This window comes from Ranitomeya variabilis, chromosome 1, assembly GCF_051348905.1.
Source record: "Ranitomeya variabilis isolate aRanVar5 chromosome 1, aRanVar5.hap1, whole genome shotgun sequence".
Classification (NCBI taxonomy): domain Eukaryota; kingdom Metazoa; phylum Chordata; class Amphibia; order Anura; family Dendrobatidae; genus Ranitomeya; species Ranitomeya variabilis.
Window position 1 is genome coordinate 809,919,815 of NC_135232.1, and position 14,501 is coordinate 809,934,315.

Here is a 14,501-nt window from a genome sequence, read left to right on the forward strand (position 1 = left end):
AAAAAAAACACTACCACCCTCCCACCTTGCTTCAGTTGCAAAATTTGTAGAGCCGTAACTATCACTTGGTTGATACACTAGTATTAGGGTATTTTCTTTGTGGGTTAAGCTGTATTTTAAATTGGCATTATTATGGGGTTCATGCAATTTTTTTTCTTTTTAAAAAGGTGACCTAAAAAAAAAAATAATTCTGCCATTTAGAATTTTTTATTTTCAATTTTAGCAGTCAGTCACTGTATGGATTAAAAGTAGAAATATTCTATTGGTGATGATTGCCACAGTTGGGCATCTGTCATATCTTCCATTTAATATGTCAGAGTTTTAACTGGCGTGTGTTCAACAACGGCAAAAAAAAAATGCATTGTGAACCTAACCTTACAAGTTTTGTTAAGAAAAAAGCTTAAACTTTTATTTCATTTTTTTTTTCACCAGTGTAAGCATCAGAATATGATAATTTTTTTTTTAAAAGCAGAAAAAAAAGCAGCAAGACGTACCAAGTAAATTTCTATGATGAGAAGAATAAAATGATAGCAGCATTCTAACATTTATACCAAGTTGCCGATATAAACTATGATAAAGGAAGACATCTCCAAAATGATAAAAATGGCAGCATGGATAAACCTTGCTTAAACAGAACATTTAAAGAACTGCCAGTGAGAGAGTCGCTTCCACATCGGAAAGTGAGTGCTGCCAAGTACATCGCATCTGCACATACCTACCTGGACATATGTATGATCAGAAGTAATCGTGCACACTTTTTGGCAGACGGGCACAGAAGGAACGTAAAAGTGAGCAGTGCTGGAGATACCCCCTTGAAGTGCTACATAACATTCTACAGAGACTATCCATTATTTCAACCACCCTCCCCTTGAAATGTTTTAGATATGTGAATTACGAAAAATTATTTGAGAAAGATTTTTTTAGGCACACAAAGGATGCTGTATGTATAGAAATGGAGTATAAAAATTGTCAGGGATGCAATCTTTAGAGACAGAACAACTGATATGCAACAACAAAACACATTGCTTTTATAGAAATTACACGTTTTTATTTTGCTTCTTTTAGCCGAGCAAATAAAAGATCAGCTAGCACGGAGCCTACTGCTGTACAGATTTCCTCTCCAATCACAATGGAAGGCTAAAAGAGGACGAGATGCAGAACACGGAAGGGCTAAAGCTTGAGTGTTGTGTGAATATTTCACTTGCAGTCTACTGGGGAGATATATGCTCCACATATAAACTCAGTGGCAAGAATTTTTAAATCAATGATGTCTATACTTTTAGTACTGGCCTTTCTCGCGGTCTCACATCTTTTAGGTTTCTGACTTCACCATCTCAAAGCGCTTCCAATATTGGCTCAAGGTCGTTATGGGCCCTATTCATTATTGCATTTGTTCTAGTTTTTTTCTTTATTTGCACCATATTCTTTCCATTTGCACTTTTTCCAAAAGCAATTTTTTGTTCGGCTGTTTTTGTTTTTTTTTAAGTTTTCCACTGTGTTTTAGTCTGGTTCCTCATTTGAGACTTTTTTGAAAAGTCACAAAAGTTGTCATAAATGTACTTTGGTTACTCCTGGAGTGATGTACACCAGATATATTGGTGCATTTATGTATGTATTCGTTATTTCAGCACTAAAAAGTAGTAAAAAAAGGTAAGAGACAAAAATGAATGTCATTTTTCAACTTTGAGCAAAATTTCTAAACAGCCTGCACAATTTTGAAGAATTTGGTGCAAAAGATGGCAGCAAAAACAAGACAATTAAATGAATTGGGGCCTAAGTGTTTAATTGCAAGATAGTTCCAAGACTGGATTCATGTGCGGAGCAGTAGTGTGTCATGTAGCCAAGAACGGAGCAGCAAAACCTTTATATTTATTGCGCTTCTTCGAGAAGTACAGCTAATGCACATAAAAATTTGCTTCACCTGCACTTGCTGTGGATCTGTGGCATTTTGCGATACACTACATGCACAATTTTATGACAAAGCACACTGCCGCAACATTGAACCCAACCGAATATAACCAGTTGACCCTTTTCTAAGGCTTTAAAGATGGTTTACATTTAAGATATTTATTTTATCTTGTAAAGTAGTAGCCTCACTGTTATAGCCTCTTACATATTCTCCATTATGGCAAACGGACATAATAAGGTGGTCCACTTGCTAAAGCAAAGTTCCAATGGCTCCTACTGTCTCAGGCGTAGTCCTATCAATATTCCAAGTACAATTTGTACTTTCTCTGTGAAGAGGCAATTTGCATATTCCAAGTACAGCAATTTATTAGAATAGTTGTAATAAGTTGCCACAGGGTAAAGGTAACTTAGTCCTGTGATACCAGTTATCTGAAACCAAACCTCCGTTGATCAACTGATTGTCTCTTTGCGCTGCAGCTGACCGGCTTTGTGAAATGAGACCACCCCTTGAAAGAAACCCAAACTTATAAGTGGCTTCACATCCATAAGATAATAATTAACTTGGGCAAAAAAATAGGAGCTTTAGCAAATTACTGGAAAAGCAAGCGCTATGTAAAGTACATAAACAGAATCTGGGTCCAAAGCTAAAAGTTTGCATAATTGTTTTACTAAGAATATTTAGACTGACAACGCAAAATATTAAGCAATCCACTACAGGCATAGATGGTAATCACTTCAGTATTTCTCAACTCCAGTCCTCAAGTTCCACCACTACTACCATACTAGAATTCTCTTTAAGGTGCTTAGGGTACTGGGAGTTATTAATGGTGGGAGGGGGTCGCCTGTCCTGGATCTGCATTGGAAAAACTTTTTGACAGTGAGGGTTATCAATGAGTGGAACAGGCTGCCACGAGAGGTGGTGACTTCTTCTTCAATGGAAGTCTTCAAACAGAGGCTGGACAGTCAGATGGTTTAATGAATCCTGCATGGAGCAGGGGGTTGGACACGATGACCCTGGCTGTCCCTTCCAACTGTAACATTCTATGATCTCCTGCACAAAGTAAAAAGCATCTGCAAAGTTGTCTTTTGCTCTAAAAGACCTGTACTTACTTCCAACCAATTGTATGGATGACTACGGTGTATGCAGGAACATGGAACATAGATTATAGCTCATCTCCACCCATTGTCAAGGATACCTAACAACAAGTAGGACTTTCTCCATTTTTTCCAAACACAAAACCTCTTCAAATAAAAACTAAAACTACTTTGAAAAAATATAGGCTTACCTACACCAATTACCGTAGATGTGCACGTTCCTAAAGAAAGTCTTGTAGAAAGTCAAGGAGATTACTATTCATTTAATGAGCACATGACTAAAGGAAACCGGTCACTAGCAAAAACACTGTGGGGCTGAAAATTATTTTTACTATTTTGCTTCACTAAAAATTTTTGCACCGTTTGGCTTTACAGACTCTTTGATGCCTTACACATTCTACTATGATGTGTTCTGTGGTCATCCATCACTGGAAAGTCAGAACGACCTTACTGATGGACTCTGAATAAAACATTCCGCCCTCACCAAACTGTGCACATTTTTTTTTTTTTAGGAAATCCAAATGCAGAACTGATTTCTAGCCAAAAAATACATGCATTTACGTAGTGGGGAAAAAAATTGTCTCCAAAAGGTGAAAACAGGGGCATGGCATAGAACAGGGAAGACGAAGCAGATTAGATGAAATTTTGGTTAAATAATTAAAGAGAACTTGACAGCTTCCCCCATGCCAGAAATTGTGGTTTAAATACCCTGCCTAACAGTCCTTCTATTATGACTGACAAACAAATATTTAGAAATCCTTTTTCTAAAGTCCAATTATAATATGCTAGGCCTTAGGCTAGTCAATGGGGCGCTAGTTTCTCTCTGCAGGTTATCAAGCCCTGTGGGAGTGATAACATGATTTGGAAGAGTCAGTGTCGTCGCCAGCTCCCTGCAAATATCTGGCATGCGGATTTTTTCACTCACATCAATGGGCCTTTTGTTCGTTGGCTCCTCTGTGTGCGTGAGTCGTCATCTGCTCTTCCGGCTATGTGCAGTGCACCTCTGAAGCCTAAAAATGTACACCCGCCTTCAGAGACGCAAAACAAGGCAGAAGAAAACTGGATGTACACGCAAGATTTATACAGAGCTGGCGATGACGCCCACAGGGGCGTGACAACATGTACAGGGAGAATACTAGTCTGTCTAAAGTAACGCCCCTATTTACTAGTCACAAGATTCATTTGTATAGGATAAATACTATTTCTAAAAATCTTGTATGTGTACAAAGTAATAAAGGGACTGCTAGACAGTGAATTTAAAAAGGAACATAGAACTGCTGGTGGTTTGGGGGGCATGCAGGACCTGTCAGGTTCCCTTTATGTTTAACTTGTAACTTATCAATGAAAATCATTGCCTTGCTATTCTTAGGAGTCACTGGGCAATTTGACGCAAAAATTAACAACCATCTCTGTACATATGCTTATACAGTAAAGGCTGTCAATCACAGATTAGGCCCACCCACTGGACTACTAGCCATACAAATAAGGATTTCATTTGAAAGCAGGGTGTACTGAGCATTTTATCACAAAACGTATCGCTCTGTTCAGCATATTCGGTTTTAAACTTGTTGTTGGCTAATCATATTTAAAGTGACAGGTTCCTCTTCAAGGAACAAATCATTAATCTATAATCCAGGCTCCTCCAGAAGAAGGACCAATGTGGCAAACTGCTTTCTTTAGATAATGCAGGGGAAAGTCCTAAAGCAAAAACTGAAAGAACAAAAACTACAAGGGGTCAATTATCAAAGTGCTTATAGAAGCACCTAACTAAAATATTATTTGTTACTGTATATATGTTAATTAGTGATGAGCGAATATACTCGTTACTCGTGATTTCTCGAGCACGCTCGGGGGTCCTCCGAGTATTTTTAGTGCCCGGAGATTTAGTTTTTCTTGCCGCAGCTGAATGATTTACATCTGCTAGCCAGCATAAGATAAGTACATGTAGGGATTCCCTAGCAACCAGGCAACCCCCACATGTACTTATGCTGGCTAACAGTTGTAAATCATTCAGCTGCGGCAAGAAAAACTAAATCTCCGAGCACTAAAAAATACTTGGAGGAACCTAGAGCGTGCTCGGGAAATCTCGAGTAACGAGTATATTCGCTCATCACTAGTGTTAATGTTCACACAGACCCTGGCTCCAATAACCAGCAAAAAAAAAAATGAAAGTAGATCTGGGGCAGCAGGCTGATAATCCCATATGCAGAGCACCACAAAAGTCTGGGTCTTCTCCCATTATAGCAGGGTAACTTATGGATGAGACGCTGTTAAGCAGGTGCACGATTTTGCTACTACTAGAGTGCTAACCTCCGTGACCAGGAAGGGCTATTAGGTGGTGTGAAATTGGGAGCAATTTCGGACTACTTTAATTGCAATAACCATTTCCTGAACTATACATGTTAATCCTTAGACCATTTTGTGTTGAGACGACTATTCAGCTCTTATATTTCCACATAACCCTAGATCTAGGCACGCAATTCTTTTCGATGATCACTCACGGATTTGTTTGTTGAACCAGTGTTTTGTGGTGTACAACCACCCCCAGGGGCAAGTCTTATGTTGCTGCTTCTTGGTTATTGGTGAATATTTTTAATACATGTCCAATACAGTGTAATGGTTTTAATATGATAGTTCTTTGGGAAAGTCCTTATCAGGCAACTCTGGTGTATTAATTATGCACAATTTGACATATAAAGACTGATATGTAAAAGCAGATCATTATCTTAAAGGTCATGTTATATTTCTGGTATATGTAATGTATCAACTATTACTTTTTACCAATAGGAGTGGGGGGGGGGGGGGCCTTAGTTGTGTGTAGCTGCAAATAGCGTATGGAGAGGTATGAAACAAATGGATGACTATTCCCGGTCTGGAAAAATCCCTGTGGACATAACAGGTGTTTGATGGTACAATGGAGAAAATACACACAACATAAGTCTTCTGTTCAATAGTAACACTATACAATTCCATTTTTATTTTATTTTTTTAATTTTTGACCAAAATGTTCCTCCATTTAGAGACCAGTAATCTATGTCACCGGTGTCTCGTTCATGGCAGATCCAATAACGACTTTTTGGGCACTTTTGAGAACTGGAGTTGAGAAAAAAAAAAAAGACACTTCTGAGAATGGATATGTGCATAACTAGTGAACTGCAGCAGTTTCATACGTATTCATAGAGCTTCATTAAAGCACAAAATGCAATGGTTTCTGAAGGCTTGGTGGCCAAGTAGCAGATTGACACACAAGTGTGACTACACTCGCCAGGAACAACCTCCCTTCTTTGGTACTCTACTACACTTTTTAATTAAACACAATAGGGAAATTAGCCAATGAAAATATGCTAATATATTTACAAATGTAAATTATAATACATAAAAAGCTACTTTTATTGGGTGTGAACTTTTCTCCTTAAAGTATTATGCACATCTTTATGTATATTTTTGCCAGACTTCTTTATACTCATTCAGAACCCTGCTTATTACAAAAATGTAGAATTCCACTCCCCTACCTCGCTTATCACTTACACTATACATATCAAGTAGACGTGGGTATATTTGATAATTTATACTAATTTTTTGAATATTAAAAAAAGCAACCTCACAAAAATAATACATTATGTACAGCTTTTATCTAGATATAAAAGGCTATGCAATTACTCCCATCCCAAATTATAATGCTCTGGTAGTGTAACCTACTATACGCATATATATATATATATATTTATTTAAATATAAGTAATAAGCCACATCTCACCATATCACCAATTTGACATACATTATATACAGCAAAATTATTACATCAAGATGATGATGCATTGATAAGTAGAAGGGCTTGTTATTTTCCACATTGTTGGTAAAGCGGGCGGCTTGTAATATTGCTGTAGCTTTGTGTGGTTTCCAGTAAGGTTATTTCTATAGGATTTCGCCTTAGTCAGAGGTTATATGATCAAACATAGGGTAGGATGCCGTATTGAAGGATGGCCATCACTCCAGCGCTAAAGAGACCAGCCACAGGTACCGTCACAAACCAGGCCAGGAAGATGTTCCTAAACAAGCGCCAGTCTACGGCTTTGCGTGATCGGATCCAGCCCACCGACACCACCGATCCAACCTTTTGTTTTATAGGACGTGGAAAGAAAAGAAAAGAAAATACTTACGATAATGATGTTAAGAACACAACAGATCTGCAAAGTTAATGTTGGTAGTACAATTACACTTTTTCTCAATGGATAGTTAAATAATTGCAGTTTGTTCTACAGCTTTATTACCAATGGGTATGCAAATAAAAATCAAATTCTGAAATAAGGTCATGTTCAGAGTCGATTAGGCTAATGATTTCGTGGGATGTTGAGAGCAGTGGTACTAACTAATAAATAGACTACAAGAAACATTTAAGAGTCATACTAAGCAAAGGTTAGATATTAGTAATGGAAAGGAGAAGAAGCAGTTATGGAATTAATTAGTGACCAGTGTGAAGCATCAATACAGCGATCTGAGGAGAACTACACATTTGATCACTGACTTCAGTAATATATTACATGACATGTAATAAGCATGCTCAGGAATTAAAGTGCTGGATTTCTGTAAAATGACTGTCGCTTGAGCAAAAAGAAAATAGACCATATGAAAAATCTGACTCTTTTCTAAGTGTTGCGTATGGCACATCATCTCTGCAGCCCAGTATTCCAAAACCAGTGGGATGAACATAACTGGGGGCTCAGAGAGAAAGAAAACTATGTGACAGTTCGACATGCTAAACAATAACAAAATACAATTTCCTAAAAGGTCAGGAAATGCCTTGAAATTGGCATGTTCTCCCAAATAACTATTAACTGTGTATAACCTCAAGGTCCTTGATACTAAAGCTTTATCATTCATAAAAAATGTTACTTCATGTTCTTCACTTGCCAACAGGATTTTAGGAATCTAAATAAAAAGTAAATATAACAGTCATTGTAAAGATTTTATTAAAGCTGGTCAGATCCATTTATTTCCTAGAGTAAGTCACAGAGTGCCTGGTTATCCCAAGTCAGGTGCAAAGGCTCGTTAAAAGGGGCAATACTGACTTTTAGGATTGCTACATCTAATAGGTGGCCCTAGAGTTCTAGTTCTTCTTTTCTAAAGAGGATACTTGCATATTTAAATTCCCAGAAAAGCATTGCATGGCCTATAAGTCTCCTTATACTGGCTTGACACTTCATAAAAGAGAAATGTTTCCCATGTTTAACCCATTTGAGGGCTGTCACAAAGGCAAATCAGATCTCCTGCTTTGCACTGATGAGGAGCAAACACCACGAAACATGTGTCTGAAAATGGAGTGTCTGGGTTGGCTTCTTGACCCAAGTCATGTGGCAAGGCTTGTTAATAGTCTATATTGACTTTCAGGATTGCTTTATGTAATAGCTGGCGCTAGAGTTCAAATCCTCTTCCACTTGGAAGAGGATATTTGCATAGGTTAATTTATGAAACAAACCCTTTTTAACAGTTATGCGGAATAATTCTAAATATTAATTTGGTATGTATTTTAGTGTCTATGTATAATGCAGTGTGGGTGAAATTTTACATATTATATTCCAGGTTTGAGCAAGCAACATCAATGTAACAAAACTGAAGTCAAAGACAATGTGACTATTGTACCATATTCGGATTGTGGCACATAAAGACATTTTCTATTGTACCACTGCAAACCCAATACCTTGCAATGAGTAGAGCTTATGGGTATACCAACATTAGAGGCTAATAATACAGTTAGCCCAGACATTACTTCAACGCAAAATCCACTGTGGGGAAAAAAAAACAACAGAAGACAGTTTGAAGGGTGAAAAACTTGCATGCAACCACGAGCCGTGCACAGAGGAGAGTGGATGGTAGACGGCGGGATAGGATGAGGCTTTGTGAGTGACTTGCTTTAGATCAATTTTTAGTGGCACCAGTGGATCTATCTTTAGAAGGCATAAGGCACCAAGAATTATTCAGACCTGTTATTTTTATATACTGTATATCAACAACTGTAAAATATAGCGGCTCACAAGGTTCTCGGATCGGAGTTTTCCTAATGGGAACTATGGGAAAAGAATAATTTCCCATGTATAGTAGTAATGTCTTTAATAGACACATAACGTATTCTCTGTGCCAGTAAACATTGATCTTAACCAAAAAGGTAAAGCAAATGGATAGCCTTGACTACCCCAAATGCAGTCACATGCAAAGGGCATACCTTGCAGTGTGTGGTACTGATAGGGAGTCCAATATTGGAAGCTACCACAACTGTGAACGCCGAAGCCAACTCAATAGTGAATCCACTGCGGGAAGTATAAGAAAACACTTGATAATCACAATTGTTATACGGTCGCCCAACGTGCAGGGCAACGCGGAAATTCTTACCAGAAAGCCTTCATTGTCTGCTTCACTTAGATGACAGCATGCAATCATATGATTCATGAAAGATAAGACTTAGACACATCTACTGTATGCTCCTCACTTACAAGGGAAAAAACAATGGAAGGTTACATTCACACACGAGTGTGACACGTCCTGATGAGATCCAGTTTTAAAGTTTAAAAAAGGGATCAGTGTCTCCACTCTGACATTCAACGCAGATTCTCATCTGTTTTGTGGATCAAACTACACCATTTAAGTCTATGGAGATCCGTATTAAATCGGATGAAACATTTAACACAGACTTTGTACTTAAAGGTTTCCATTTGTGTTTCAACCATCCATTGTTAAGAGTCAACGGATAAAAAACAGAAGCAATATGGAAGACACGTAAAAAAAAAAAAGGCTGTTTTACACAAATGTGTTAATGTAGCCCAAGACTGTCAAATAAGTCTTGAAATCTCAGCTCAGTCAAATTCTTAGGACTAAAATCTTAAATATGGCATACTCTGGAAAAAAATCTAAAGAAAATCTTTCATAACAACTTACTTCAATATTGAGTTCTATGAGAAAATGTTGTTTTACTTTTTAGTTCAAATTATACTTGTGCATGTAGAAAGTATGAAAATAGTTTGGGAAATCTCTGACAGCAAGTTACCGTAATATATCTAAAGGGGAGGAGGAAGGAAGGGATCCGTCATGACCATCCGATGTTAAAATCCAATTGATTCACAAGCCATTAAACACAAGGATCTAAGTAAACATATTAAAACCTACGTTTGCTTCGATCCTTGTTTTAATGACTTAATGAATAAATTGATTTCAACGTTGAAGGATTATGCTGGATCCCTCCCTTCCTCCTCTCTTCGGCTGCACCTCCACTACAGAAGCGATGCCCTCCACGTGTATCTCCATTTAAAATAACTAAAGTGACCATGTAGTGGAGACACTTAAGTTTCATCTAGAAATCTGAAGGTTTTCATAGTAATATGGTATGTATAAATGGGCCTCCACTCTTCCATATGTTCTTCTTGTTAACCTACATATAAGCTTAGTTTCATTTTTATGTTTTTACAATTTTATAGAAGCACTAAAGCAATATAGACAATTGGTTGCAAAGTGCGCATAGCCTTTAATAGTGACAGTCGGTGCCCCCCTTACGGAGTCCGATAAATCAGTTTTCCACTTTGCATAGGACTGTAATCCTCCAAGCCACTATACTCCTACACTGGGCAGTAAGAAATCAGTTATCTGTGATCCCAAACAGAAGTGATTAGAACTTGGGGCCAAATCAAAACCAAACAGTTTGCACCTGATTTCAGCAAACATTGTATAACTTTTGTCATTGCATTTTTTAAAGGGATTATCCTGCACCTTTTCATTTTTTTACTCATGGGCCTAAGAACTTACAAGCAAGGAAGCGGCTAACTATCTGCCTGTTGTGCCTGATGCTGCTTTCTGCTGACACAGAGTGGTCACATGCTACTCCTGCTGGTGATTCAGCAGCTTCCAGTGAGGTCACTTCAACAGAGCAGCTGCTTCTCTTTCGCTCTGCTCATGGAACATGACTACTGATGTCATGCTGATTGACAGCCTGCTCCGCATTGCATTATTGCTGAGAGCCGGTTGTCAATCAGCATGTCGATGGTCATGCTCCGTCGATAGAGCAATCAGGAAGAGGAAGAGCTGTTCTGTAGGCATGAAGCAGCTGAATCACTGGCCACAGCAGTCTGTGATAGATCTGAACTGGCACTAGGCAAAACAGGCAGATAGTTAGTAACTACCTACCTGTCCATTCTTAACCCCATGAGAAAATTTTTTTAAATCAATCATGGATAACCCCCTTTAATTGTGGCACGGCAGACGATAGATGATTCAAAGTCATTAAGAAGCTCCTGGTTCTTAATGTATTCAGTTCAATTTCAATCAGTGGATTCTTCTTCAAGACTGGCATACAAAACCCCAGTCATGATGAACTGGCCCCTTAATGTTTTTGGAGGCTCAAGGTTTCACTTGTGTTATGGCTTTTATCAAAGGTTAGAGGTGGCCCAGATGTAGGCAAAATTCTACAGTATTGAAATATCTGACACTACCAGATTATTGTTGATACAACTTTGTGGTATTGGGGCTATAACAGTTTGGGGTCTGCTTCTATGGGACATTTGCCCGAATCCAGTCCTGAAAATAAACCACTGCATGTGGTTTCCAATACGGTTGAGTTATTCCCATTTCTCAGGAGATAACGCATACTGGTGATTTACATTTCTGCACCATATCCTAAACCCAGTACACATCTTTGCCATAGCATCCCAATGGATGGTGAAAAACCCCTACAACTTTAATTTATCTTGGAGTGCGGAGAAAAGTCTGATACAATCAAGCCTCCTTACTTGTTCTCTTCACCTTGCTCATTGGCAACTCTGCCTTTATATTTGTAGCCGTGACTAATTTGAATCCGGCTACTACAGACAAGCATCCTGACAACCCCACTTAGGCTAGTTGCTTTGGATAGTCTGGGAAAAGACAACATCTGAAAAATGAAAGCTGGATTGTCCCTGTGCTGTGATAACAGAAGGAGAAGAAAGCTTTGACAGTAGTCACATCCTGCCATTTCTCATGTTTTGTAGGGTTAGTTAGATCTTTCTAAAAAAATAAAACTATGGTTAAGTACCTCTTTAAAGGGGTTTTCCTTATAATGAACATTAATTAGATGGGCAGTAAATGTTGGTGCTGGTCTGACCAGCAGACCCCTCACCGATTTACAGATGGGACAAGGTTTCTGATCCCAGTGTATAGTTGGCCGTGAGTTAGATGGCTCATCAGTGAATTCTACGAAAGCTTTGAACTGGGGTCTAGGCCATTTTCTGAATCTAATTGATATGACATACGGTAAATGTTCAATGTGGAAAAACCTCTTTAACGTGCAGCTACGTGAAATGTGAACTGCTAGAAATGGAAGGAGGAAAAATTAGCCACTACTAAATTTTAGTGCAAAAACTATAGATCACACTTTGAATGTATTCTTTCCACAAACGTTATAGCCAAATGACATTCTAAATATTTACTATATACATTCTTAATTCATTAAAAAGGGGTTTTGCAAGATTGACATTTTTTTTCTCCTTCAAAATCACTCACTGGGTTTAAATAAACTAAGCATTACTTACCCTCCCCTGCTCCAGCTCTCCACCACAGCCTCCAGTGATATTTTTACAGGCTGCAGCGGTGATGTCATGACTATAGTGCACATCACCACTGCAGCCAGTCCCTGGGCTCAGCAGGGAGAAGAGTCGGCGTGGAAAAGGGGAGAAGTAATGCTCAGTTTATTCAGTGAGATCTTTTGGATGAAAAAACATATAATTGGAAAACCCCCTTAAATATAAATTTAGTTAATTTATTTTTACAAATCTAACATCTTGATTACAATATGGGTTAGTACTAATCAATGTGATTCAAGAATACTTATCAATCACATTACCTGGATGGGGTAATTGGGGTCAGGTCTTTTCCCATTGTCTGGATCACTCGTCGACCCCACACCCAGAGGCCAGCACAGATACCCACACCTCCATACAAAAGCAACCACACTGGCGTCGAAGCATCTTGCATTACTCCTCCTTGCTGGTAAATCAACCACAGAGCAACCAGAGGACCAATGGCATTGCTGCGAGAGGGAAAGAAATCAATGTAGAAGAATGCAGACTGACACACAGGGAACATGTCACTATAGTCATCCTGCCCAAACCACAAGCAGCACAAATTAGAGCTCGGCTGGCGATTGCAGACACGTTAATCTGAATGCAGAGAAAACTATTTGAAAAGCCAACCGGGGACTATAGGGAGAGACCGGACTAGATCGGGCACAGTCCCCAAGCCAGTTCCTTTTCAACACTGTTGATTAACAGGTCTCTCCCTATGCAGACACATAGGGAGATACTGGCCAATCAACTGGAGTGGGGCAGGCAAAGGGGGCTGGCTTTTTAAATGGTTTTCTCTGATTTGAAGGCTCCGATTTGTGCCCAAAATGGTTCGGGCTGCATAAATCTAATGACAGGTTCCCTTTAAAATAATAAAAAAAATAATTAAAAAAAACACAGGAAATTACATGGGAACCATTAAAAAGGAAATGTCTGGAATTTGTAACCTTTTTGTACAGAATGTATAAAATCTACAGCCCTCCAGGCCATTCCGTGCAGCCCTCAGAAGGAGGAATAGTTATTGTGCACTGTCAAGGGAAAATTCCAGTTTTATCTACTCCCCACAAACAAAAACCAAAAAAAAACAAAAAAAAAAAAACCCGCTTAATCACTATATAATGAGATTTCTAATATACTTTGTGTATTAATCCTACACCGTTTTCAAAATCTGTTTGCGTCATTCAAAGTTTAAACCAAGAGGCTGAAAACCTATGCACAGCGACTGCACACATTCCTGTCCTGATAGGATGTATCTATAAAGCTATATTGTAACAAGGTGTTAGTCTAGACTCCAGGTCGGATTGCCTAGATTAGATACAGTACTATTATATACACTACTCAGCTGTGAGCAGAAGTGGGAGCACAGCTCTGGAGGCGTGCACACAGCCCTGGATGTAACAGGAGCCCTCATTAACGGACAGCATTTTTGTAGATAAATGATAATCAGTATGGATCTGATTTGTTATACACAACCTAGGAACATCCTTTGCAAACTTTCTCTCTGCAGCCAATTGGCAAAAGTCTAATGGGCAAGAGAGGACTAGGACAAACTATCTGGTCATGAAAAATGATTATAAAACAGTGAAGAATGGTGTAGAATAACTAAAGAAATTAGGTTCCCCCTTACTGATGTCCCACTGCTTATCTGTTTGGCTGCAGCGGTCACAGGCCTGGGTCAGAGACATTAGTGCTTGGGCAGGGAGTAGAGGCTGGAGCAGCAGGGGATGGTCTATGGTTTCTTTTCACCATTGTAAATGGTTTTTACATTTTTTTCCTGGTTGGATAACCTAATGTTCCAGTTGTTATTCTATATAGGATATATAAATAGAGTGACGGGTATGGCATGTGGGCTTCGTGACAGTAATATTCACTTTGTAAACCTGACCTACATATAATAGTGTAAGAAAATGAAAAAGGATA

The 14,501-nt window shown here is 38.6% G+C and overlaps 1 protein-coding gene across 5 annotated transcripts in view; it reads right to left on the reverse strand.

Moving 5' to 3' along the window:
• Nucleotides 1-1,468: 1,468 nt before the first annotated feature.
• Nucleotides 1,469-14,501, reverse strand: part of SLC20A2 (solute carrier family 20 member 2) — a 158,232-nt gene continuing 145,199 nt past the window's right edge. For 3 of the 5 annotated variants that reach the window (XM_077274443.1, XM_077274428.1, XM_077274434.1), the window contains exons 9-11: nucleotides 12,863-13,048; nucleotides 9,224-9,308; nucleotides 1,469-7,117 (exon numbers count right to left, since the gene is read on the reverse strand). In XM_077274443.1, coding sequence (XP_077130558.1) covers nucleotides 6,953-7,117; nucleotides 9,224-9,308; nucleotides 12,863-13,048 — 436 coding nt within the window. In that variant the 3' untranslated portion in view covers nucleotides 1,469-6,952. Of the gene's footprint in view, nucleotides 7,118-8,701; nucleotides 8,787-9,223; nucleotides 9,309-12,862; nucleotides 13,049-14,501 lie in introns of all 5 variants that reach the window. The other 2 variants (XM_077274454.1, XM_077274463.1) reach the window with 2 other exon arrangements.